Raw genomic sequence first — 26,938 nt, forward strand, 5'->3', positions numbered from 1 at the left:
AAGTGAAGCACAGTTGAGTGAAAAGCAGTTGAGGCCCGTGGAGAGAAAGCCTTTAGCTCTGGGTCAGCATCACTGCTGCAGATGCATCTCCTTATAAACACACCACATGACAATAAATTAAAAATTAGCTGAGCAAACAAAATCCCTACGCTGTAACATTTATAATATTAGCAAACTGATGGTACCAGTTGTCTTATCATATGCTTATATTTTCACATGGTTTAAAAAAAGAATATTTAATATGCTTACCCTGCTGAAAAATCCAGCTTAAACCAGCCTAGGCTGGTGGGCTGGTTTTAGCTGGTTGACCAGCCTGGTTTTAGAGGGGTTTTGGCCATTTCCAGGCTGGTTTCCAGCCATTTCCAGCCTGGTCTTAGCTGGTCAGACTGGAAAAGGACCTGCTAAATCCAGCTAAAACCAGCTTGACCAACCTGGTTTAAGCTGGACATAGTTGGTTTTGGCTGGGCTCCAAGCCTGGCTAGGTGTTCAAGCTGGTTTTAGCAGGTCATTTTACAGCCTGACCAGCTAAGACCAGGCTGGAAATGGCTGGAAACCAGCCTGGAAATGGCCAAAACCCCTCTAAAACCAGGCTGGTCAACCAGCTAAATCCAGCCAACCAGCCTAGGCTGGTTTAAGCTGTTTTTTTCAGTAGAGTAACCTTACAAGCTAGCAGCAGTGCTGTTCTGTAGGAAACGTAAACACATCGTGTTGCTTCAAATTACTCAAATAATCATGCTTACTGATCTGAAAGTTGACAAATATAAAAGAAAAAGGAGTTGTCTTACTGTGTACAGTTCTCGCTTTCATTGACTGATCCAGGAGCGTGTCTTTCGCCGTTTTCGCGTCAGCTCGGTCTTATCAGATTCATCCTATGTCACGAACACGTTTGAACCAACATAGCAACGGGAAACTTGTGGACTTGATATGCTGACAGGCTGGAGTTTGTGCAGTTTCCATGAACCCAATAATATACCAAGATGATGATAACTTACACCAAAACTAGCAACCATTTCTCCTATATGCTACTCACTGTAAACAGTGCGCGCCTGTCAAATGAGTGCTCAATCTGACATCACCTGGCTGGTTAGAAAAAAATGCGGATCTTTTGGAAGTGGCAAAAACAGACATATTTTCTTTAAAATTTCTGCCCTTGCGCTTCGTAAAACATTTTAACATGGTTTTTTATGGTATTATATAGTATTTTCACAAACGATTCTACCTTTTTTGAAATAGTTTTTAACTTACAATATGCTCTTTAACAAGTCAGTCATTCAATAGGCCTACACAAGTGCCTGTCTCATTCATTTTAGAAATCAAGTGGGATGTTTCTGAAAGTTTTTTGGGCATGTTACCTAGTTTTTAAATAGGTCAGCAGATTTACTTTAAGTATGTCCATTAACACTAAAGGGGTTGTTAGCTCAGAAATGAAAAACTCTTTTAGATGGTTGCTTGATGATAAAAATGTAACTAAATGGCCTCCATTTCTTAAAGAATCAGGAGTTTAAACGAAACTAACAACTGTGGCTTTTTACAATACAGTTAGGTCATATGAATCTAAACAAACAGTCTGTGCAAAAAAAGCTGAAGTTACTTTTAATAAAAGCCTCAAAATAGGTTGCAGCATCTACAATAAGCACTAAGCAGGTCAATTTTGAAGTACAAAACATAATTTCCACACTCTGTAAACAAACAGCATCAGCTCCAGTTTAATTTCGTACCTGCATATATGTCAGAAATCTGATGTGAGCGCCCATGTTTCACTTTACATGAGACTGAAATGCACTGTCAGTACCAGTGTAGCAGTAGTACATTTTGCATTTATGTTTGTTTTTTGTACTTTGGCTCTCAAAGTGACAATAGCCATTGGCATTCATATTATGAATCACCAAGAACAGGTTTAGAAAAAATCTTTAATTTTTTGTCGAAGGAAAAAGTGGTGGCTTGATGCTGAGTAAATTAACACATGCATTTCCTTTTTGGTACCCCTTTGGTATTTGGCAATGTTGATTTAAATACAAAGACTAGCTGTCTTGGTCACAGATGCGCCAGCGAGACACGCTCCAATATTTTATCCTCTTTTGTACTCTGATGTTTCACCCATAATTTCCATAATCACCAATAATAAGCAAAACGGATACTTTGCTGATTAAACCATCACACTCTACTCTTACTGCTGGAATGTCTGATCAAAGAAGATTGGTCACTAGGCTGGTCAAATTTAGCCATGAAACATCCAACACTAAATTAGTCAGTGTTTCGGTTTCATTGTCCAGCTTCTGGATATGTCATGTTAGTTAAATTAAGTGTGTGTGTGTGTGTGTGTGTGTGTGTGTGTGTGTGTGTGTGTGTGTATGTGTGTGTGTGTGTGAGAGAGAGAGAGAGAGAGAGAGAGAGAGAGAGAGAGAGAGAGAGAGAGAGAGAGAGAGATTATGGCCAAATATCATATAATTCTGTAATAAATAGGCAAATAATATGCAAATAAAATATATGTACAATTAACCTATAAAAATACTTACTAACGGAATTTACACATTTAGAAAACTCACTTTCATTAGACCCTAACTAACTGTTTACAATAATTTTACTAAGTTAACAACTTTAATTGTTTTACTTTCTGTATTTGGCTTGTGAATTTAAAAACAAATAAGCCTACAGCTTCGGAAAATTATTCAGTTTAATCAAATCGAGTAAACCTTTCTCTCTTTACTCTGACGCATGAGCATTTACTGTGAGACAGTCTCCTTTTCAAGGTGAAGCCTTTCATATGTTAATAAAAGCCACCAGCACCCTGCAGTCCCATAATGGCACATTACTTTCTATGTTCTCTGTCTTTCAAAAGATTCGCCTGCACGCAGCTCAACGGCGATTTTACAGAAAAGAAAACAAAGCCCCCGTTTCCTATCCTATGCTGTGTCGACGTACCGTTCGCAAACAATTTAATCAGGTGATTGATATAACAGGATATAACTGTTTGGGCTGTACCACTGCATGTATTTGGTCAAACGATGTCCACTTCATTAACGAATCTTTCGAGCCGATTCACCAAAATGGTCTATTCGTTTACGTCCTGGTCCAGTCAGATCACCTGACTAATATATTAGCAACTTACTGTTTGGTCATTTTTAGTTTTTTTTTTTAATTGATCATGCATTCAACTTGTGATTTCAGAACACAAAACAATAAATAAACAAAAAAAACAAACAAAAAAATCACATGATTCGAACATTTTCGGGTGGAAAAGGAAAGAAAAAAATCCTTTAAAGGTATAAACATTTAAACTAATTTCTCAAGGCAAACATTTGCCTGGCACTGCGTCCAAAATTCTTAGAGAAAGTTTTATCTAACCTATTTATTTGATTAAAATGTTTATTAATTATTTTTTTAGACGTCAGACACTTGACTTTAATATAAAACACCCTTTTACAGGTAATACTATTGATTTTTAACTCAGTCTTAGTGTAAATTTTGAGAAAAATTTGGAAATATTGAAAGTCACAACAATGAAAGTTTTCAATAGTCAGTTATTACTGAATTATAACAAGTGTTAAATATATGAGACCAAACTCAATTTAAGATTTTAAGTTTGACATGCTCAAAATGTGGTTAGCAGGCTATAAATGGCTATAAGTAGCATAAAATCTAATACATGTAAAACCATGATTCCCATTTTTTCATCCATTCATTTTCTTTTCGGCTTAGTCCCTTTTATTAATAAGGTGTCACTACAGGGGAATGACCCGCCAACTTATACAGCATGTGTTTTACGTAGCGGATGCTACACTCTAAAATACATTCTTGTATTCACACCCACACATACATTACGGGCAATTTAGCTTATTCAATTCACTAATACCGCATGTCTTTGGGCTGTGGGGGAAACCGGAGCACCCGGACGAAACCTACATCAACACGAGGAGAACATGCAAACTGAGAAATGCCAACTGGCCCAGCTGTGGCTCGAACCAGCGTCCTTCTTACTATGAGGCGACAGCACTGCGCCACCGTGTTGCCCCCTATTTATTTATTTATTTTTTTCAAATCAAATATATTACATTATCTTCACTAAAATAAAAAAACGATAGCCTATGACCGCCACGCAAGCAGCAGGGTTTACATGGTATGTTTAAACGTTGTTGTGAAGTTGCTGAATCATTTTGGAACCGATTCTTTGAAAAGAGTTGTTCAAAAGAATGAACTCTCGCAGTCGAGCTTCCCATCACTAGTTCAGTCAGCGCTGTGGAAAAAAGTTTCTGATGGGGAGAGGGACGTACTATTGTTACATAGGGGGTTTGCTTTTCAGTTCTCATAAGAGTACTATCGTAAAACACATCGATTTAATAGATCTGGCACTTCGTCATAAGCGTCTTAATGACTTTGCCACCTCACGGATTTCTTTTAAGTGTATAGTTTCTATTGTCAGATCCATGAGCGAGAATCGTCGTCCGAAGCAGACCCTCTAGTTCGTGTGGCTTAGAATCGCCCATTCTTCAGAGTCTCGCTTACATCAATTTGGAATGCGGCGCTGGAGAAAGCGTGGATAAATAATATCCCATGATAATGCGTTGCGTGGAGATCTGACGACTCTGTGTTGCTTTTGTTATGACGACAAAAGGTATGGTGATATTTTCCTCAATCGATAATACATATACATATCCTGAACTAAGACACAGCACCATACGAAAATTGAGCGTATACAGCATCGCTACTGCAGCCAAAAGTTTTGCAACCATTGAAACTCTCTTTAATTATTAAAACTAGATTGCGAATAATATATTTACGTTTGCGTAGTTTTAAAAGTTGTGATAAAGCTGGTCATGGTAACCCGAAAAATTCTCCTGTTGAAAAAAAATATGGGGATTTTGTAACAATTACTAAATCAGACTTCATATTGAAACCATTATAGTCTTTTTACGTGTTTTTAAGTTATGGTTTAGTGTTAAGTAATGGTTAAGTATACAATAAAAAAGCTACTTTTTAGGGGTAATTGTAGTGTGCAATGTGTTAAAGATCAGCTTTAGAAGTTTAATGTAAATCCAAGTTGGCAAACCTGCATTGAAGTTGTATTTGATCTTTTAACCTGTTTGAATTTAAATTAGTATCTAAGAAAATCTAACTTTGAAACCCATAAAATCAAGTATAAACCATATAAAACATTTTGGCGTAAAGTAAATAGGACAAAGATATTGTTACAATTATGAAAGCATTTTTTTAAAAGTAAAATTAGTCATCTGCATCGCTTTTGAATGTCGATTATATGGAAGTATAAGAGCATAAATAGAGAACTTGCAAAGCTTTGATGAAAAAAAAAACCTGCACAGGTATTTCAACTGCAGCGTGAGAATCAGATGCTTATATTGTTTCATTGTCTAAAGGTGGATATTATTTTACACTCCATTCATTTATTCAGCTGGGAACACTAACTTCCTCTAATGGGCTTTGGTTTAATGTATAAGACACATGATCTAATGTCAGTCAGTCTTAAAAACAGAGAACTAAAACAACTACTTGAGCTCTTAATCAAATAAAGTGGAAGTCTCATTACTTTATTCGGTTGCCTTTCTTATAAAAGGAACAGCATTCCTTGTCTAATGCTGTGGAATCCAGTGATCAGTGTGACTCAGAGCATCAAGGGTGATTTGAGTGGGCCGGCATCTGAGGGAGGTGTGTAGACCACTGAAACGTGAATAGCCCTGGAATCTGCGGCTTTGTTGGTTCATAGCCAGGGTCGGCCAAACCGGAGCCAAGCAGCGTGTGTGTATTGTTTGCTGCCGACAGCTCAGTTTTAAGGCTCTCATTAGCACCTCTGGATGTGGCCTAATACAATGACAGCCGCTGGAATGATGTTTCTATTTCATCCACTTGTGTGGCAGCACATTTTAGATTTGACTTGCAAAATCTGTTGATTTGTTGTAATGGGTTGTTTTGAAACTCTTCAGAATACTATCTTTGCTCATTTTTCAGCAAAAGTAATTACTGCGTCTTCCTATCAATGATAAATATGGTAACGTAGGATGTCTTGAGTGATACAAGTCAAAACAGTCACTTTAGAAATGTCAGTGAGAAGCTTATGATCAACTTCCTTTCTAATTTACAAATGAATACAACAAGCTTCCTGTTCTGCGGTGAATTTTAACATCATTCAACTGTTTTAAACCTGAGAAATTAATCAGATATAGTCCACTTCAATACTTCTACACATGCAACCACATGTAAAATGTCTATCTGCTGTTCTGTGCAGTGACGTAAAGACTAAACAGGAAGAGACTAAAGCCATATGTAACCATAACACACTGATTTCAAAGAAACACTTCACTTCCTCTTGGATGAAGATAGGATGATTAAAGCAGATATTGTTTTCATTAGTAATAGATAAAAAGACTTCAACGCACATTTTCAACAGTATTATTATGGACGACCTGGCATGCAAAAAACAATGTCAAATTAAATTAGGGCCAATGAAATCAGATTTTCTCATTTTTTCGTGAGTTTTTTTCCCCCCCCAGATGCTATTTTAATTTTTATGAAATTCATTATATCATTTAATTCAATTTTATCTATTAAAAACGTACAATTATATATTAGGAGCAATATAAATATTTTTTAAGCACAATTTATTTGAGTTAAAGTAAACTTTTATTTTGACATTGTCGTAAAGAAGCTTGGGTGCTTGATTTGACAATAGTTTTTCTCAAATAAAAATATTGAAATCCAGGCAAACAGAATTTTAAAAGCGCAGTATAAGTTGGACTCCCAGTGGTTGAACTAGGTATTACATTCCTGCATCAAAACAAATGCAAGTGCAGGTTGCCAGATTGAGGCTGATTTAAATCGTGTAAATTGTATAAAAGCAACGCTACATGAAAGAAGGAATATTTTCCATATTATATAGAGTTTTTATTCTAACCAAAACTTTTAATTAATATATTAGAAACTGCTTTCATTTCTTGCAGCTGAAGAACAGAAAACTGACATTGATCACCTCAGGTACACCTCATGTGCTTTATTCAGTGTTAAATGCAAACAGTGTGAGTTTTAATGCCATTTTACATGACATTTATCGCCATACTACTGAAAGCAGCAGCAGAGAGTTTACCTCAGATCTTGAAAATAAAAAAACCAACAACTTCAGAACTGTGACAGTGCAAGCATATTATCACATATCAGTGATTCAGCATGTTCATTTAATATGGTTTAAAATGTAATATTTAGATTATAAAACCTTACCATGGGGCGATGTGGTGGCGCAGTAGGTAGTGCTGTCGCCTTACAGCAAGAAGTTTTCTGGTTTGAACCTCGGCTGGGTCAGCTGGCATTTCTGTGTGGAGTTTGCATGTTCTCCCCGCGTTCGCGTGGGTTTCCTCCGGGTGCTCCGGTTTCCCCCAAAAGTCCAAAGACATGTGGTATAGGTGAATTGGGTAAGCTAAAAAATTGTCTGTAGTGTATGTGTGTGAATGAGAGTGTATGGGTGTTTCCCAGTGATGGGTTGCAACTGGAAGGGCATCCGCTGTGTAAAACATGTTGGCAGTTCATTCCTCTGTGGCGACCCCAGATAAATAAAGGGACTAAGCCGAAAAGAAAATAAATGAATGAATGAATGAAAACCTTACCATTTCATGAGTGAGGGCATATTCTGTGCTTCTGAATGGCTGTATTTAAATTTCTGTCGAGTTGCGTCTGGTGCAAACAGCCAAATTGCTTATCACTGCAAATCTTGTCACACATAGTGTTGTTAGGACACGGGATTACATTGTAACCTGCTAAAGTTAAAAACCTGCTACCTAAAGTTTACGTTCAAAATATATATATTATTTGCTAATTAATAACCTCATGTGGAACTCTGAATCTGCGTCTCATTTCAGAGTCTGCTACTGTCGCATTTCATTCACGGTCGCATACTGGGAGAGCCTTTCGGAATGAATGAATGAAATATGCTGTTTTTTTATCAGGGCAACCCGGGGTGCTGAAATATCATTGGCTAAACTGACAGGGGGCGGGTTAAAAGAACCAAAAAAAATCAGCCGTTCCGCCACGTAACAGACATTTTCAAAGCAGAATAACTGACTTTTCCAGATAAACAACAATATTCACTTGGCATGTTTCCTAAATAGATGCAAACATATTGTGGCATTTTTATGCTTTAGAAGAGTCAATATCTTACACACAGCACCTTAAAGTTTTGCCAAATTCTGAGACGTTCTGCGTTATACAGTAAAATAATTTTTTTTCAAAAAGATTCAACTATTTTGAGTGTTTATGGCATGATGTTAGCCAAAATTACAACAAACATTATTGACCTTTTTTTGGTAAAAGAAAAGTTAAAAAGGTCACAGTAATGCAAAGTAAATAATACCACTTTTTGGAATTTTTTTAAATCAGTAACGAATGGCTTATAATTTTATTAAAATTAAACTTGAAAGTACTTAAAACACTATAACTATACTATAATTAGTCAATTATTATTCTGTCAAAGCCTAAGCACTATTTAAGCTGTAAACATGTACTTGTCACTTTTACAGTCATGTTAGGGTTGCAGGCATGTTGTTAGATTTTGTCTTGGCAACAGTGTTGTAAAATTGTATACTTTACACTAAAAACCCATTCACTTTTATGTCCCATCGCATTATTTTGTTTGTTTAAAAAAATAGGAACAAGTAAAATCATTTTTCTTTATTAAATGATCATTTCCCTATTATAATAATTTCATTCAATGTGAGTTGTGTCTAGCCACAAACATTTTCCACAAGCAGACGCACCGCCCCAGTGTAGCCGAGTGAGTTAAGCCAGGATCTGTGAGGTCTGTTTCATCTGCCGAGTCCTGCCGCAGTTGTAATGAATATACAGAGGGAAAGTTCTCCTGGGGTTTACAGCCGGAGGGATTCGTGCTGCGCTGCAGTGCTGGTGGTACAACTCACTTCACTCCACATCAGACAATCCATCTGTGCTTTGGCTCATTTGAAACCAGTTTCCACTTTACATCTTCTATTTCCCGAAAGGGTGCCTCATGGCCGCACAAGCACCAAATGCCAGGGTGCGGTGTTGGGGTTCACAGGCCTCAAAGCTCCTTATTCCTTTTCAGTCTCACGCCAAAGCTTTAATTATGCAGCGTCTTACTATGGATACTAGTTTAGTGTAATTACAAGTCAATAATTACCCACAGACGGTATATTTAGGCGCTAGTTTGAAGGACTTCCTGTTCTTTTAAGGCTGAATATAGTGTTTCCCCATGCACGAAGATAGCAACATTTTTCCAGTGTCACTAGATGGGTTGTGGAATGTTGTTTTGATTAAGTGCAAGCTCAGTCTGAAGAGTTATATCAAAGATTCATGCTAGTTTTGTTACACCACATTTGTCTTCATTTTGTAATGAGGGGATGTATGCCAAAGATTTTTACATCAGACGTTTACTCAGTGAATATTACAGACAATTCAGACAGACTCAATCAGTGGAATTTAAGTATAACAGTGACAACATGAGCTAAGCATAAATCTTGCTAAACATAAAAAGTGTCACTGAAGGATATTACAAGAGTTTTGAAACTTTATGACTTAAATTCAGTTGTAATCAATGTCAAAGAAGTTATCGCATATGGGTCTTTGGCGAATAGAGGGTTAAGGGGTAGTAATGTATATTTAATATCCTCTCTCCTTCTCCTTCTCTCAATTTGCTGGTTCCTGCAGCACATCGGCTTATAAATAAATAAACCTAATAAACACGAACTGTAGTAGCAGCCTCTGTGTTTGTTTAAAAGATGTGATGCCAAACAAAATCAGATTTGAGCAATACATTGGAGTTGAGGACTAGGCCTTGCAGTGTGAATGTTGCCTATGATTGCTCCACAACGCTTTCAGCATATCACGTATCTTCACTGTAATTGTATACAGACTGTTGTTTAGGTTAGCCTATATTCACTGATACTGTATAAACTATACAAAATGTCTCCTCAGATAAGAAGTATGCTTTATTGGATGTCATCTAAATTGTTTACCTCAAGTAAACGTATCATTTTTATGACTGGGTTAACTTGCATAGATTAGCTTACAGCAGTAAAATGGACATGTGAAATAAAAATAGCTACATATTTCCCTTTACAGTGTGCATGTGAAGCTGTGCATGACATTGGTTTAAATAATACTTTGGTTTTCAAAACGAGTCCTTGTATAATCCCTAGAGTATGTATATGATAGGTCACACAATAAGGTTTCATTAATTAATGTTAGTTAATGTATATTTGATATGAACCATTAAATGTTGTGCAATTTAACATTAATTATTGCATCGTGAGTAAACAAACTTTCAATGAATAACTTTAATTTTATTAACTAATGTTAACAAAGATGAATAAATACTGTAATCAGTGTATTGCTTTTTGTTTGTTCATGTGTTCAGTAAGTAAATACATTAACCAATGAAAGCTAATTGATGCGTAAAGTGTGACTGTATAATAATTCTGTAGTTCTACTGTTCAAAAGTTTTTTCAAAGAAATGAATACTACATGTGATAGTAATAATTAATATTATTAATGAATACTTTATTAATTTATCATAAGTGACAGTTTCTGTTAAAGGATTCATTAAAGAATAAATGTATTTAGTTGAATTTGAAAAAAAAATATGCAGCACCAAATTAGGGTTGGGTTGATTGCCGATGGCCGATAGACATCACCATGCTGAGCCGGCATCGCGATCCTCCGCCCAGCCCTGGTCGCAGCCGCAACCCGCTAACGAAAAATACACACTCAGGCCCCGTTTACACTTATACATCTTAGTTTTAAAATGGCATTTTAGAATGAAACGATCCACGTCCACACTGGCGTTTCACCTAGCGTTTCTGAAAAGCCCTCTGTCCACACTATACTGCTGAAAACGCACCACATGCACACACACACACACTTTAGGCTGCTTTAGGCAGACAGTGGGTGATTTCAGCACAAAATCTCCAGAGAGCAGTGCACATCGGACAGATTATCAAGGATACCGTTGGATGGCATCTCACTATAGACCATTTCAACTCGGTGATGTCACCACCCCGTGAACATTTCCTGCTTGTAGTCAAACTGTTTCATAACTGTAACAAGAGGCAATTCAATCAGAACATAACATTAAAACAGCTGTCGTAACATTATTTATTAATTTGTGCACCTCCTGGGATTCTTGGAAGATATGGAAATAAAAATGTAAAACAGGAAATACATTAGGACTGTTGTTATCGTTTACATCCCTCAAAATGGTCTATAGTTGCTAAACTTGATATTTAAATAATCTTGTCTTTATCTAACGACGCTTCGGTCTTTTGATCTATCAGGTAACGTATCACAGCGTCAGTACATTGCTTCAACCGACCTACGTCCATCGCAATGTTTCATGTTAGACATCGTACGATGGCAAATTGGTCAACATCGCCCAACCCTACACCAAATTAGCATATTAAAAATATTTCCAAAGGATTATGTGAAACTGAAGACTGCTCTGACTGATAACAATACATACTTGGCATTACAGAAACATAATAGGAGATTTGAATAGTAAAATTGTAATAATACTTCACAATATTGCTATTTTTTATTTATTTTTGACTTATATAAATGCTACATTGGTCAGACCTCTTTTGAGAACTCCTTTAGAATAGTAGTGTGTCATGAAATATCATGCTTTTTATTAAACTTTGAGTAAAATTTCACCTCATAAACTTTTTCACCTCATAAACATCATTCATTGTGTCTGGTGTGGACAGGTCCTGAGTGAAGGTTAATATGCGACTGTCACAGTTCACTGGTGTTCCCAGCGTGCCTGAGTTCCCTGTCTGAATAAGCAGGATGGGAGAGATCCCCACAATAATAAAACCCCTCTCCGCCTCCCATACGTGCTAATCCGACATATCCCACATCCCCGGGAAGAGGCGAGATGAGAATCTATGAGCTTCTATACAATATCGCTCTAACCCTGTAGACAGCTAATCCTATGGAAATCCTTTGAATGTAGCAGTAAAAAAACAAAGCATATATTCAATCACAGCTGTCTTGATCAGTTTGTTGGTTTAGATTCTTGACCCATCTCTGCCCTTGCAGAACTACCACTGCTACATAACTTCACATGAACTTTTGACTTGAACCAAGAAACTTTTTTCTTACACAAAAATACTAGCTCTCTTTATAGCAGCCATGGTACAAAACTACAGGAGGATTAAAAAAAAAATCTAGAATCTAATGTAATCAGAGTAGTTAGCAGCACTAACTAAACAAGCACTAATCAAACTGTTGTTGCTTTCTTAATCATCCCTTGTGCTTACATATAAACAAGCCTCAGAATCTTCCCTAACAAAAATTAGATGCATTTGTCTGAAGTGTCTGCAATAGCGAAGACCTACAGTATCTCATAGTGGGAAAGTCCCTCTGGGTTTCTTTTGACACAAATAACACAATCCGGAAAACTCAATTACTTTCTACAAAAGTCATGTGGCTAAGTCTGCTCAGTTTTTTTGGTGCCCTGCCCAGAGTTGGTGTTATGAAAAGCCAAATATTAGAAAATTTTTATTTTTAGAGGCCACAAATGTTTAGATGACCTCGCAAAAGAAGATATATAAACAAATGGGAGATTTTGGCTTTTTATGATCCATATAATAATACAGCGCCTTCTGCAGTATTTCAAAAACTAAAATTGGCAGAATTGAATAATATAGGGTTATTCATTCATTATTTAATTTTGCTTTGGCTCAGTCCATTATTTATCGGGGGATGCCACAGCAGAATGAACCGCCAACTATTCCGGCATACGTTTCACGCAGCAGATGTCCTTCCAGCCGCAACCCAGTACTGAGAAACACCTATACACTCTTGCATTCACACACACACTACAGTCCATTTTTGGTTCATCCAATCCACCTATAGCGCATGTCTTTGGACTGTGCGGGAAAACCGGAGCACCCGGAGGAAACCCACGCAAACACGGGGAGAACATGCAAACTCCACACAGAAATGCCAATTGGCCCAGTTGGGAGTCGAACCAGTGACCTACTTGCTGTGAGATGAACAGTGCTAACCACAGGGCCACCGTGCCGCTATAGTGATATTAAAAGGTCAAATTCGGCATACATTTTATTGAAGATGTTTGCAGTATATAAGCAAGCAGATAAGCCACAGTACAAACCTAAGAGAGTAGATCTAATGCTTAACAATAACAATATTTTTTCTAGAGGTGTGAACCTACACTAGTCTCACAATTCAGTTCGGTTAAGATTATCATGCCATAGATTCAGTTCAATTCGATATCTCAGTGCATCACGGTGCATTGACAATAGCACTCACAGGCAGTAAATTGTGCAGAGTTTCTGCGTTTTTAAGTAGTTGGAGTGTTTTAATTACTCACGCTCGCCTCCCTCGCCATAGTAAGCTACTGCAATATAGCGCATATGAGATAAATGACGGCAGCATGTAATAACCGTTAGGATCTATTACTGAACCGATACCTAATTGTTCACACCTGCATAGCGGTGCAAAGAATTTTTTACACCCCTCATTTTTTCCAGTTTGGTACATTTTGAGTGATTTTCCACTGCATTTTTTACCTGATACATTTTAGTATCATTCCTGATGACGACCATTACATACAATTTATGTATAAACAATGCTGTTGACCAACTGGTCTGAATGAATCATCATTAGCATCACTGGATTTGTGACATGAGACACTCATTCATTAATTTTGTTTTTGGCTTAGTCCCTTTATTAATCAGCAGAATGAACCGCCGACATGAGAAAACCTGCTGTATTTAAATTGAGGTTCGCATAACTAATCAGTTTTTATGCTAGTGGAAAAAATATAAAGCAAGCAACTACATCACAACCATAGTGATAGTCTCAGCCACTTACAGTCTTACTCACACTCATTCTTGGGTCTTGATTGTTTAGAAGAAAACAATTAGATGAATTGGATTTAATTTCGACTTTATGAAAGCTCTGCTCATATGTTCTTTAAATTCATTTTGCAATCCAATTGACATGTTAGTTTACAGGCATATTGCTTATTTCCAGACATATAGATATGTAGATAATTAAATGCAAACTTGCATAACATAAAACTTTAACAACACAGTTACACATTACTATTATTTCATTAATCTGATCGCAAACCGATTATTTGGCGTAGCTACTCATCAAACTAGTTGTGAAACAGACATTGGCATGTTCCAGCAGTCTTATTTCCTTGGTCATTTTTTGGGAGATAGGATTTTGTCCCATCTGCCAGCCGCGGTGGCTCCTATAGGCAGTAAACTGGCATTCTTGGAGAGCCAGTGCGAGGACGAGAATCCTAAATGTATGCGAGTGATCCCTGAGAGCAGCAGGTGCAGCGTCTCCCACAGTATTTTGGAAAAGTGTTTCTCTTGACATCTGTGTGTGTGGGTTGGTTTCCTATTGGGTCTGCATGTCAGAGTGGAATGATCGTCCATACAATGCCTCAGTGAAGACACTGTACGCATGACAACAGCATTTGCATTACAGTACAGTTAAAAGAATGAAGCTGAAAAGGAGGCTTGTTTGCTTACTTGTTTGGTGTCATACAGTAGTTAGTCTATTCAGCAGTAATTTAGGATACCTAGACAACATTCACACAGTAACAGTATATGGCTTCAGTTCTGTGTATTTGATACTTAAAGGTGTCCAATGACTTTTTAACTAAACTCCTTAAATGTCTCAATTGTAGTCTGGGAATATATATCACAGTATCCTACATTTGAATAATTCCTGTCCAACAAAGCATTCGGCAAGTTGATTTGATTATCATCAAATCATCATGTTGTTGTCATGTCCAATCAATAATATCCAGCTGCAGGCCCGCAGAACCACACACGTTCTAGGCACACACAATCTAGCACACACAATCTAGGCAAACCATATAGTTACGACGGATGTTAATGTTATTAACGTCTTCTTGGACATCGTCATCGATATATTTTGATATATGTGGGTAATAAATATTGTACACAATAAACAATAGTGTTTACTTTACTTTATTTCGCAAATATTACGATCGAGACGGTCAAATGGGGAGCGCTGTTTCCGATCGCCATTCAATATAATAGACTGAACAGTTTTCTATTAGTCATCATAGATGATCAGTCATTATTATCTGACAGAGTAAATATCGCAGATACTCTTTTGCTGGCCTTGCTGAAAGATCTAAATTGCACAGGTTTATTTTATATAATGGATTCATTCATAATGAAGGAAATAATTGCAAGTTAATATAGGCAATAATACATTTTACATGTAAGAAATGTATAACACTATATTAATATTTTACTCAAGCGATTTAATAGTGTGCATTTGCTTAATTTTCTAATAACTTTTTAATTAATGATTTCCCACATTAAATACTGTAGTAGGCCTAGTTTATAGGAAACAATGTATTGTTTTTAAACCAAAATGTAGCAATAGAAACAAATTAACTATTAATAATTAATCAAAAAACAATAATAAGTAAATATATAAATAACTAACAGATGTGACAGTTTAGTAAAATAAATTAGTTTATAATCAGTTAAGATAATCAGTTTATAACTATATTATATATTGTTTAAATGATTAACTATAGTAATTCATTTTAATGTGACAAACTTATTTTAACCAAGTATGATAATATTAAGATCCAGAATTAGTTTATTACACTTAATCCTACAATTAGACGGTCTGACGGTTTTCTTTGTGTAGCCTATGTGGACACGTGAATAAAGTCATAAGTGTCTTTAACCAATTATTCTTACTTACATAATTTGGGTTCAGAAACTGCAGAGATGTTAAAATGATCGTTACAATATAATAATAATGACTGAAATGGGAAACCATATTTGTGAAATTCAATAGGTGGCGATAATGCTAAGGAGTTAAGTTACCATATATGGTTTGCCTAAATCGTGTGTTCTAGATTGTGTGTGCCTGAAACGTGTGGTTCTGCGGTTCTGCAGCTGGATATATCTCTGTCCAATAGGTGCTGTTTTATAAATCTTATATATTGATAAATATGTTTACTTTCATAGACATAACCAACATTGACAATTTACAGTATGTGTTTTGACATAAACTTGTGTGCTCGGAAGCATATATTCGGTGTTCAAAATGACAAATCTTTCACATGTTAGAATAGTAGTGGCTGCTGGATGCTGAATAACAAGGTGTAAAAGTGCTGCCCCTTCTAAAAAGAGGTCATTTGCATTTAAAAAGACATACACTGACTAAACCAGTGTGTTTTGCCAAATGGATAAAGGGCTTGAAAGGAGGAAGCTTGTGGTGTCAGAATGAAATGAATGAGCCCATAGCAATGTGTCTCAGACAGTTTGATGGCAAATCAGAATAAACAGCAAACAAATGACTTGCAAGTGAATTGTTACAAAATATTGTCAATTATTAAAAATGGTAGGAATATCATTTCTTTTTTCTTTTATTTATTGGCCTATAATTTCATTTCTCGTTGGGCAGATAGCGATAACCTTAAAAATTAAGATTTGTTGGCTGATATCAATATGGCCACTGATTTAACATTCAGCAATACTCACTGATTCTTGCGCATCATATATATTTAAGCTTCTTTTCTTTTTATCTGCAGTAGAAGATGGCCGGAAACTGCATGAAAACATAAAATAAAGTAAAGAATTGCCTGACAAATTCACTAATCGTTTATTTCAATAATCATTTTAGCCTTTGCTACCAGGAACAATATACTGATACACTGGATCATTGACAAATCCCAATCCTTGAAGGGGTGGCACAATATTAACAGGGAAATGATTCCCTTAGAATTCCTTACCTGTGTCATTCAAATGTCCACTGAGGCTTTTCATAAAGTCTGGACTCCTCTTCGATTTTATTGATTGATTTTGTTTCTTTAAGCTGCATTTTAAGTGATGGTATGTCATAACTTGAATGTTTTTTATTTTACTATTATTTTATTTTTATATATTGTCCTTTGGTTTATTTAATTATTATTATTATTGCTATTATTTATTTGTTTATTTACTATACTTTTATTTATTTATGATAGCTATGTAGCGATCTCTTAAAAATGCTTCAACTTTAAATTCAATTTTAATTCAGGTTCTGCTTTTTGTACACCCTATTGGACAACTAGTTATCTGTGATTTTTTCAACACATGCACTGAAGCTTCCCCTTTAAGTTGTGTGGTATTTGCAGAAATCAGAAGCCACAGAAATATTTTAGAATAGCATCGGTTATCATATACATCAAATATTTATTCAGTCCAGATGAGCTTTCAATAGTCTTATCGTGTGGGAATTGAGTTGCCTAAGAGTCACCAGTAGGAGGCAGCATTAAAACACAGACTTTAATAGGTCAAAAGTTCTAATAACACTAGTTAATAATAATAAGTGTTAATAATAATAATAATAATAATAATGATAACTAAAAAGGTCAAATATTGTAATAATTTTGTAATAATTGTAATTGTAATAATTTTGCTTTGATAGAAGCATTTACACTACATTGACTATTTATAAAATCTCAATGTCATGTTCTCCTGAATAATTAAATAAAATAAAAAAGCATCAAGCATCAAGTCAAACACATGGTTGTCTGTATAAAGAACTTAATGTCTGTCATCATTATCATAAAATAATTTATTTGATTAATGAACCAGAAATATGATTATTCAGGTTATTTAAAATTTTAAAAATTTACCTTCAACTTAACCTAGTTAAAGCAAAATGAGTGCGTATCGACTTACCATACCAAGCTTACACATTTATGATTGAATATAATCACTTCTTACATATTCATATTTGTTCTTGCTGATAACAAAGACAACAGGAAGCGTTATTATCGCCTTCGACAGGTGTCTACAAGAGGTGTGACGCCGTGATATCTTTCTCTCACACACACACACACACACACACACAAAGGTATGTGCAAGACGCACCCAGGTTCATTTCACAGTACAAACTCCTACCGTTGCTCATCTAGAGTCAATAGTGCTGTGTGGACCTAGACGTCTCATGGAAATCAACTGATTTTGTTTACTGGATATGCTTTTGGTGGAATCAATGTTTTACAATATGTGAGTACTTTTATATTGTATTGATAGTTTTTTTATATACAAGCCATTATATATGATACAGCTTAGCGTATTTAATGTTTCTGTTTTTACTTTGTATAAATATTCGTACTTGTCCTTAACAGATTTTCCTAACATTTCCTTTTACCAATATTAAAACACTTTTCTTTTAGAAATTGAAAACACTTTATGAAGTCTAGAAATCTGTATTAGCTTAATGTGTACATTGCCTAAAAGTTCTGGAACTTTTATTGGATATTTGAAAATAGAAACAGATTATTTGTAATCTGTATTACATAATTACATTTATTTTTTAAATGTTCTTGTAATTAAACTAGTTTTTAAAACTATCGGTATCAGACTACAGTTACTTTTTAATGGATTACATGATTATTTACAGTATGGAAGTAAGCTGTAAGTGAAAGTTGTAATCAAGTGAGGTTCTTGTGATTAAGAATGAAATATATATATTTTTTTGCATCTAATAAAATAGCACAATATATGTGTCATCAAATAATGGTTAACACAAAAGTAATCTAAATGTAATCCAAAAGTAATCAGAAAAAGTAACCATAAATGTATAATCTAATAGACTACATTACTGACACACTTTCAGTAACTGATTTCAAGCCATTAGTAATCTCCTCGGTCAGCACGGTGGCTCAGTGGTTAGCACTGTTGCTTCACAGCAAGAAGGTCACTGGTTCGAGTCCCGGCTGGGCTAGTTGGCAATTCTGTGTGGAGTTGTTCTCCGAGTCCCCATGTTGGTGTGGGTTTCCTCCGGGTGCTCCGGTTTCCCCCACAGTCCAAAGACATGGTAGAGGTGAATTGGATTAACTAAATTGGCCAAAGTGTATGTGTGTGTGAATGTGAGAGTGTATGGGTGTTTCCCAGTACTGAGTTGTGGCTGGAAGGGCATCCGCTAAGTAAAACATATGCTGGAATAGTAGGCATTTCATTCTGATAAATCGGGAGATTAAGCCAAAGTAAAATGAATGAATGAATGAATGTAATCTTCTCAGCTCTGGTATAGCTGTTATCATAAATTGCCGTAAAATAAACTCTGTTTTTGTGTGACGTCAAGAATGAGTTAGCCGTTGTTTCACTATTTGTGTCTCAGCACAGTCACCTTCAGTTTCAAAGTAATAAATTCACAACTGTAATGCTGTCACTAATCCAACAGCTGTCTGATTGTAGACAAGAATATGTAACGTCTGTTAATCATTGTCCAAACTGTAGATGTTCACAGCTTACTCAGGACATTGAAGATACCGTCATCATGACGTAGAATAACATTTTGACATACTGACAGGAAGCAGGTGAGACTTGTACACCGCAGAACAAATGTGTCATGAGCTGGTGGTGCTCTGGACTGTGACTTCACACACTGTTGGGAAATACAGCTAGGACGATTGACCCCTTTTAGTTTATACGTTAATATCTTATGATTTTGTTCAAAGTGTGTTCAGTGTGATGGAAAAAATATTTGACAGTTTTTAAAATAAGTTTACTTAAAAAAAAGCTGCATTTATTTGATTTAAAATGGAGTAATATTGTGAAATATTAAAACAAATATAAAGGGCTTTATTCATACGTTGCAATGCTGGATTTTCAGCATCACTTTTCCCATCTTCAGTGTCGGATGATCCTTCTGATATCTCTGATCTAGAGTTTTTATATTAACAATGGTTCTTATTATTTAGTTTCATTAATGTTATGATCCTGTGCTTCAATTTCAGTTTTTATAGTAGCAAGATAACCGTTTTCAACATAAAAACAGTCAATAGAAATCTTGAACCCCAAAATAAGCAAGGATCATGTGACTTTTTAATGCATAACACTAAGCACACTAGCACAGCCCATCATAAGCTTGTATGCACATGCTAATTAATCATAATCCTTTCCTCCAGCTATAACAGCCTGATCGAAATTGAACACTCCTATAGCATGTGTAAACAGATATCAGTTGATTTGAATAAAATGATTATACTGTAAAAGTAATGTAAGCAATGTGCAACCCACTCTGTGGCTATAATCCCCCTTCCTGCATGTAGAGTCTGACAAACTGGTGTAGAAATGAATTGGGGTTAATTAATTACAACTGAGTGCAATGAGGCATAGCAGGCCTCTTCATTAACCTGTACTGCTGGGAGCATTCCAGTGTTGTGATCTAAGCACCACTCACTGAAAAAAAAAATTGACGTTTTTCAGATACACATGGATGTAAGAGTACTTACTTGAATGCCCTCTTAGTTAAAGCTCACCCGGAGCTCCTGCTGACGGCGCATTGCTGCGAGGCGTAGTTAGACTGTGATTTTTAGTAGTCCTGTGAAACCTATTGTTTGTCTCCTGGAATCCGCAATGACCCCTGAGGCTCTGGGTCAGGAGACCCGTCACAGCTGAGCGACTGAGTGCTTCCACGAGACCAGTTTCTCTTCACTTTGGCTTCAACAGCTAAATTGGTCTCTAGTGAGCATGCATGAGTGTGATAACAGTTGTATTTGCTTTTTAGGAACTCGTGAAGTAAGAGAAAACCGTCGCTTTCGCTTTGAAGAACGCTTGACGAACAGTCATGGAAGGGAAAGAGGAGATCAGTGATACGGACAGTGGGGTTATTCTGCATTCTGGTAAGTTCAGGTTTTTGGTATATCGCATGTGGTTGTGAGGTTAAAACGATCGTTCACCAAAAATGCCAATCCACTTACTCATATTCTTGTTTTCAAACCTGTGTGACTCTCTTTTTTCTTTATAGTTAATTGAAAGGAATACTAATATAGTTTGAAATGTATAAAATATATATATTTATTATAATAAATTGGAAATATTCAAAATATATTCAAAAATACCAATTTAAATGCAAATGTTCTGTAAAGTTATGAATCATTTTATTCACCAAAATTGAAAGTAAAGACATTTGTAATGTTGCAACAGAATTCTGTTTCATACAAATGCTCTTCTTTTTACTTTCAGTTTGAATAAGTTACAGTTTCCTTATAAAATACAGAGCAGCACCAATTTTATCAGCATTGATTATGATTGATTGACATCGGTTTAGAACATTTTACATCACATAGAATATGTTACATTTCAAAGTGTAATTAAATTGTTGTAAAAGTGATTAGTTGACTCTGGTGCATAATTTGAACAAAACCAGTAAATAAAAGTTACAGTGACCGACATCCGTCACACAATTTCAGTTTTCCCGGAACATGACGTCATTAAACGGTGATAACGTGAAAAAGAGCATCACATTTGTGAACGGTTTTTAGTTATTTTGTGCTTTATAACGTTATAGGTCAGTCATGGATAATGAAAACATGTCGCTACAAACATAAATCGTAAAAACAATCACTAATCAGTTCATTTGACTAATATGTGCCAAATGAAAAAAAGAATATTAAATGACTCAGTGTAATCATCAAGAAGAGCCCAGAAATACCTCCAAAGACATGCGGTATAGGTGAATTGGATTAACGAAATTGGCCGTAGTGTGTGAGTGTGTGTGAATGAGTGTTTCCCAGTACTGGATTGCAGCTGGAAGGGCATCCGCTGTGTAAAGCATATGCTGGAATAGTTGTCGGTTCATTCTGCTGTGGCGACCTCTGATAAATCAGAGATTACGCTGAAGGAAAATGAATAAATGAATGAAAGTAATCTCTTCAGCTCTGGTATAAGTTCACATGAAGTCTGTATTTGTATGACGTCAAGAAGGTTTTACGCTATTTGTGTCTCAGCACAGTCACTTTCAGTTTCATAGTAATAAAATCACAACTGTAATGCTGTCACTAATCCAACAGCTGTGTAGGATTGTAGACGATACTATGTAACATCTGTTAATCATTGTCCAAACTGTAGATGTCTTCAAGAAGAGCCCACATGTACCTCTTCTGACATGTTTTCTGGCTGACTCGAGATCGCTTTGCTTCTGTCTCCCGCTATCCTGATCCATTCGCGTAGTTTCATTTTATCGAGAGCTCTTTTGATCAGGCTCATTATGAAAATATACATGACTGCCTCTTTGCCATTTTGAAAATACTAATATTGTTTAAGTAGGCCAAAACTATTACCAACCAATGAGAGTGATTGTAAACATAAGAAAGCAGATTGGCTGAAAATATTGTTGATGGCCAATAGTCTTGCTTTAACTAAACGCTTTTTACTATGTAAAAATATCTAACAATATTTTTGCTTTTAGTCTATATTTTTGATATAGAGTGTGAAATACTTTAGAACATAAGAAATATTACAAAAATATTAAAAGCACAGATCCTCAGCCTTTGAACGTTAATGTCATTTTTATAGCTTTATAGAATATAGTGGTTAGTTTTCACTTCTGTAAAGAAAATGATTTTAGTGTTCATTACATCTGTAAAGATGTAACGGTTGAATCGGAAGCTACCGCGCTATAGCAGCTTTTTAAAAAGCCTCGTTAAACTCAGTATTTCTTACAATGAGACATAATAATACCACATATTTTTTCCTGTACAGTGCAACGTTTTTTTCCCTTGTTTTTTGTCATTGTTCAGCTATGTCTTTGTGTGCTGTCATATGATTGATTGAACATGTATGTTGAGGAATTCAGTAGATAAGCTCTCCAGACAGGCCAGAGGCATTTGCCTTCAGTCACCGGATACACAAGTAATAAACCCTTTGTTGTCACCCATTTACTCATTTCCAGTGACTGAAACCACAGTCGAAACCTTTATTTTCATTCTTGATCATATCACAACTACTGATGAGCATTTGTTTCCTGAAAGTCTGCATACATTTTGAGATATCTTTTAGCTCGAATTCTAATTGATATGAATGGAATTATTTATTTTTTTTGTGATTATGAAGCAATAGTTGTGCTGCTAGCTGAAATTTAGCACAAAATTCAAAGTTATATAATCTATACGGAGCATACAATATTTAAAACAAAGTCTAAATGCTTATTTTCAGTTATTATCTCGAAGCTGCTTCTCATCTCTTTTTTTGTGTGTGTGTTTTTATGTTTTATTTGTTCTAGGTCCTGACAGCCCGACCACAATGATGAAGGATGTGAAAACTCACACTCGGGTCATGAAACTCAAGCAGCAATCTCTGGAAGACAGACTGAAATTGTGCTTACTGGAGCTCAAGAAACTCTGCATCAGAGAGGCTGTAAGTCACTATTCACACTTATGGGGTGCTAACATTTTGATAGCATGTTTTAATATTTAGCTAGCATCATGCATCATTTATTACATTTATAATACATTTTAATATTTAGCTAGCATCATACATCATTTGTTACATTGATAGTACATTTTAATATTTAGCTAGCATCATGCATCATTTGTTACATTGCTAGTACATTTTAATATTTAGCTAGCATCGTGCATCATTTGTTACATTGATAGTACATTTTAATATTTAGCTAGCATCATGCATCATTTGTTACATTGCTAGCATGTTTTAACAATTTGCAAATGTGTTTTAGCATATTTCTAGCATGTTTTAACATGTTCTGCATTCAAATCATGTTGAAAAGATTGTATTTATTAGTTATACACACATTTACACCACCACAAATTAATGGTAAATATTTCGGCTGCCAAATCAGTATTAGCGAATAAATTCTCACCAATGTTATTGTACCAGCCTAAAAATAAAATTATTACCCTGATATATTAAAACCAACAAATTATGGGTTATTTCAATTGTTTGATTCACTTCAAACATAAACTTGTTAAGTTTGATTGATTGAACAAACCTGACATCATAAATGTAACGTAAATGACATTAAGGTTGTTAGCATGTTTTAACATGTTTTATCAGAGTACTAGCATGATTTAATCATGTTAGTCAGATTTACACCTTTATAACGTATTAACAAGTTAACGTTGTAATATTTCAAACGTGTTTCAAAAATGTTTTACACATTACTAGCACGTCTAGCAAGCTGCTAGCATGTTTATAGCTATTTATTAACATGTTGCTAGCATGTTTTTGCAAATTTATAAAATGCTGTAGCAAGTTGTTGAGTTTTACTATTTTGCTAGCATGTAAAGGGTATATGCGGAAGTATGCTGAAGGACTTTTAATTTGTCAGTAACCTGGGTTAAGCCCTTCCGGTGAACTGTATGCCATTACAAAATCGGCACGTTTAAGGTCTGTTTTCTTTAAAAATCAGCGATCTCCACTGGCTGAGTGATATCTGATAGAAAGTGGGTCTCAGATTGTGCAAGAAGCACTGCATTAAATGACATTTTCCCCGCCATGTCTTTAAAATATGAACATTTATTTTACCCCAGTATATTCAACAGAGCATCTGTGCAAGCCTGGTGATTCTGACAGCTTTTTGTCTCATTTTACGCTTGAGCAACTAAATGAATGCCAAAGTCTATTTAACTGATTGTATTGTATTACATTACAACATCGATGCTGTAAAAGTAACCGTATATAATGGAAAAAAGTCACATTAACCGTTCACCGGAAATGTATCAGTATGGGAGGAGACACTAGCTCCGCATATACCCTATTGACTAGTATAATAAATATTCATTTCTAAATAGTTTTTATGGTTTAATATTCACAGACACTTGTACAATGTGATGTTTTTTTTTTAGTAAAACAGCTCCACTTTTGATTTAGTTATTCAAAATTTGACCTGTTACATAGTTTAATTTCTAATTTTAGGACAGATTTCTGAGATTTCCTGCAAATGAACACCCACACAAATCTAGCAAAACACTTCTAAATAACTTAAAGCAGACTTCCACTTCATGCTGATACAATCGTGTACTTGAAATTCAAAATTCCATTGAAATAAATACTTCAGAATGTGTGTTAAAAGGTTCAGGAAGCTTTTCAGTAAAAGCCTTAAAATTCTAAAGAAGAATAGGATGGAAATGTTTTAAAAATACCACAAAAATTAGCACTAAATGTTCATGATCTTCAGCCCCAGAGGCTTTGTGGCTTATTAGTCCTCCTGGTAAGATGTTAAGTCACAGAAAATGCATCATTGTTTCCTGTTGCGGCTTGTCCAGGTGTTCTTCAGTGTCTCATGACACCTTTATGTCACAATAGTCTGAAGTCACGCCAGTGTATGTATCATCTGAGCTTCACCTCTGTTGTGGCTTTTTAAAGAGCTGTGGGCTTGTGGTTTTTGTCTCCGAGAGAATTGTTTCTAAATGTATGCAGGCATGGATTTGGAGAAGATAGATGGCAGGTTTAGTTTGACAGGTAGGGCTCTTGGAAGGACTTAGGAAAGAAGCAAATATTTCAACAGGCTTGCATAATGTAGAGGTTGAAGGCTGTAACTTGTCCCAACTCGCTGGAAAGTTTCACACTGGAGAAACAGGAATTTTGGTTCAAGATAACCTGCTTGTGACTTTTTAATGTGATTAATGGAGTGTAGTCGATGTAATCATACTTAAAATTATACTAACAAATTGAAAATCTGCTTGACTGTCCGAAAAGGTTTTTGTAATACCAATCTTAAAGACGTTTATATGTCACCTCACAGCAAGAAGGTCACTAGTTCAAGTCCCAACTAGGCTAGTTGGCATTTCTGTGTGGAGTTTGCATGTTCTCCCCATGTTGCCGTGGGTTTCCTCCGGGTGCTCCGGTTTCCCCCACAGTCCAAAGACATGCGCTATAGGTGAATTGAATAACCTAAATTGGCCATAGTGTATGTGTGTGAAGGAGTGTGTATGGATGTTTCCCATTACTGGGTTGCAGCTGGAAGGGCATCCACTGTGTAAAACATATGCTGGATAAGTACATTCCGCTGTGGCGATCACTGATGAATAAAGGGTCTAAGCCAGGGGTGTCCAAACTCGGTCCTGGAGGGCCGGTGTCCTGCAGATTTTAGCTCCAACTTGCCTCAACACACCTGCACGGATGTTTCTAGAAAGCCTAGTAAGTGCTTGATTAGCTAGCCCAGGTGTGTCTGATTGGGGTTGGAACTAAACTTTGCAGGACACTGGCCCTCCAGGACCGAGCTTGGACATGCCTGGTCTAAGCCGAAGGAAAATTAATGAATGATCAATTTTGAATACATTTATTGTATATAATAGTGCTATAATGTAGTGTCTGTGAATGTATAATCCCAAAACACTGACAATTTAGCATATTACTATTGTTGTTATTGCTACTAATAATAAATATATTAATGACTTTTATTATGTTTGTTTATTATATTCATTTGTAATATAATTATAATCATATTAATATTTTTGTGTAAAAAATTACACAATTGTCTTTTTGTTTTCATTTTAACTAAAATAAAACAAAAGAAAAAAATCTTTTAAAAATATTATTAATAAAAGATAGTGGTTCAAATGAATGGGTTCTATTTTAACAATCTAGGCTAAAGCACATGGCGCAAAAGCATTAAGGGTTTGTCCAAATCCACTTTTGCTGTTTTAAGGATGGAAAGGTGCATGGTCTAACAGGGTTGTGCTTATTGTTTTAATGAGTTATGGATGTGTTTTGATCATAATGTGCATTAAACCATTCAGAGTCTCATCTCCCATTCCCTTTAAGAGTCAGTTGTGTCGTGCCATGGCGCATTTGCTATTTACTTGGCAGACTTTGTAAGTGAAAAACTGAAGACTACACTATGGAGAAAACACTTAAACAGACCATCTGCAGCGCGAGGATAAAAAATGAACCTCCTTCATTCAGCCTCTTTACCTTCTCTTTCACTTTACTTTTACTCTTTACTTTACTCCTTCACTTTCGTGGATAAGGAAACTGTGTTGTGATGAAATCACTCCAGTGAAGAAATCCATCATCCTACATATTTAATTTGGTTTAAGCGCAAAGATTTGTTTCAAAACTATTTTTAAAATTCAGTTCTAATTTCCAGCAAATGAATAACACATCGCGCCAAACACGTCTTGCGCCTTATT

At 35.7% G+C, this 26,938-nt stretch overlaps 1 protein-coding gene across 2 annotated transcripts in view; it reads left to right on the forward strand.

Moving 5' to 3' along the window:
• Positions 1 to 4,497: 4,497 nt before the first annotated feature.
• inavab (innate immunity activator b) overlaps positions 4,498 to 26,938 on the forward strand; it is a 40,203-nt gene continuing 17,762 nt past the window's right edge. The window contains exons 1-3 of one of the 2 annotated variants that reach the window (XM_056468164.1): positions 4,498 to 4,612; positions 20,572 to 20,686; positions 23,068 to 23,201. In XM_056468164.1, coding sequence (XP_056324139.1) covers positions 20,632 to 20,686; positions 23,068 to 23,201 — 189 coding nt within the window. In that variant the 5' untranslated portion in view covers positions 4,498 to 4,612; positions 20,572 to 20,631. Of the gene's footprint in view, positions 4,613 to 17,911; positions 18,063 to 20,571; positions 20,687 to 23,067; positions 23,202 to 26,938 lie in introns of those variants that run through there. The other variant, XM_056468161.1, reaches the window with a different exon arrangement.

Source organism: Danio aesculapii, chromosome 11, assembly GCF_903798145.1.
Source record: "Danio aesculapii chromosome 11, fDanAes4.1, whole genome shotgun sequence".
NCBI lineage: Eukaryota > Metazoa > Chordata > Actinopteri > Cypriniformes > Danionidae > Danio > Danio aesculapii.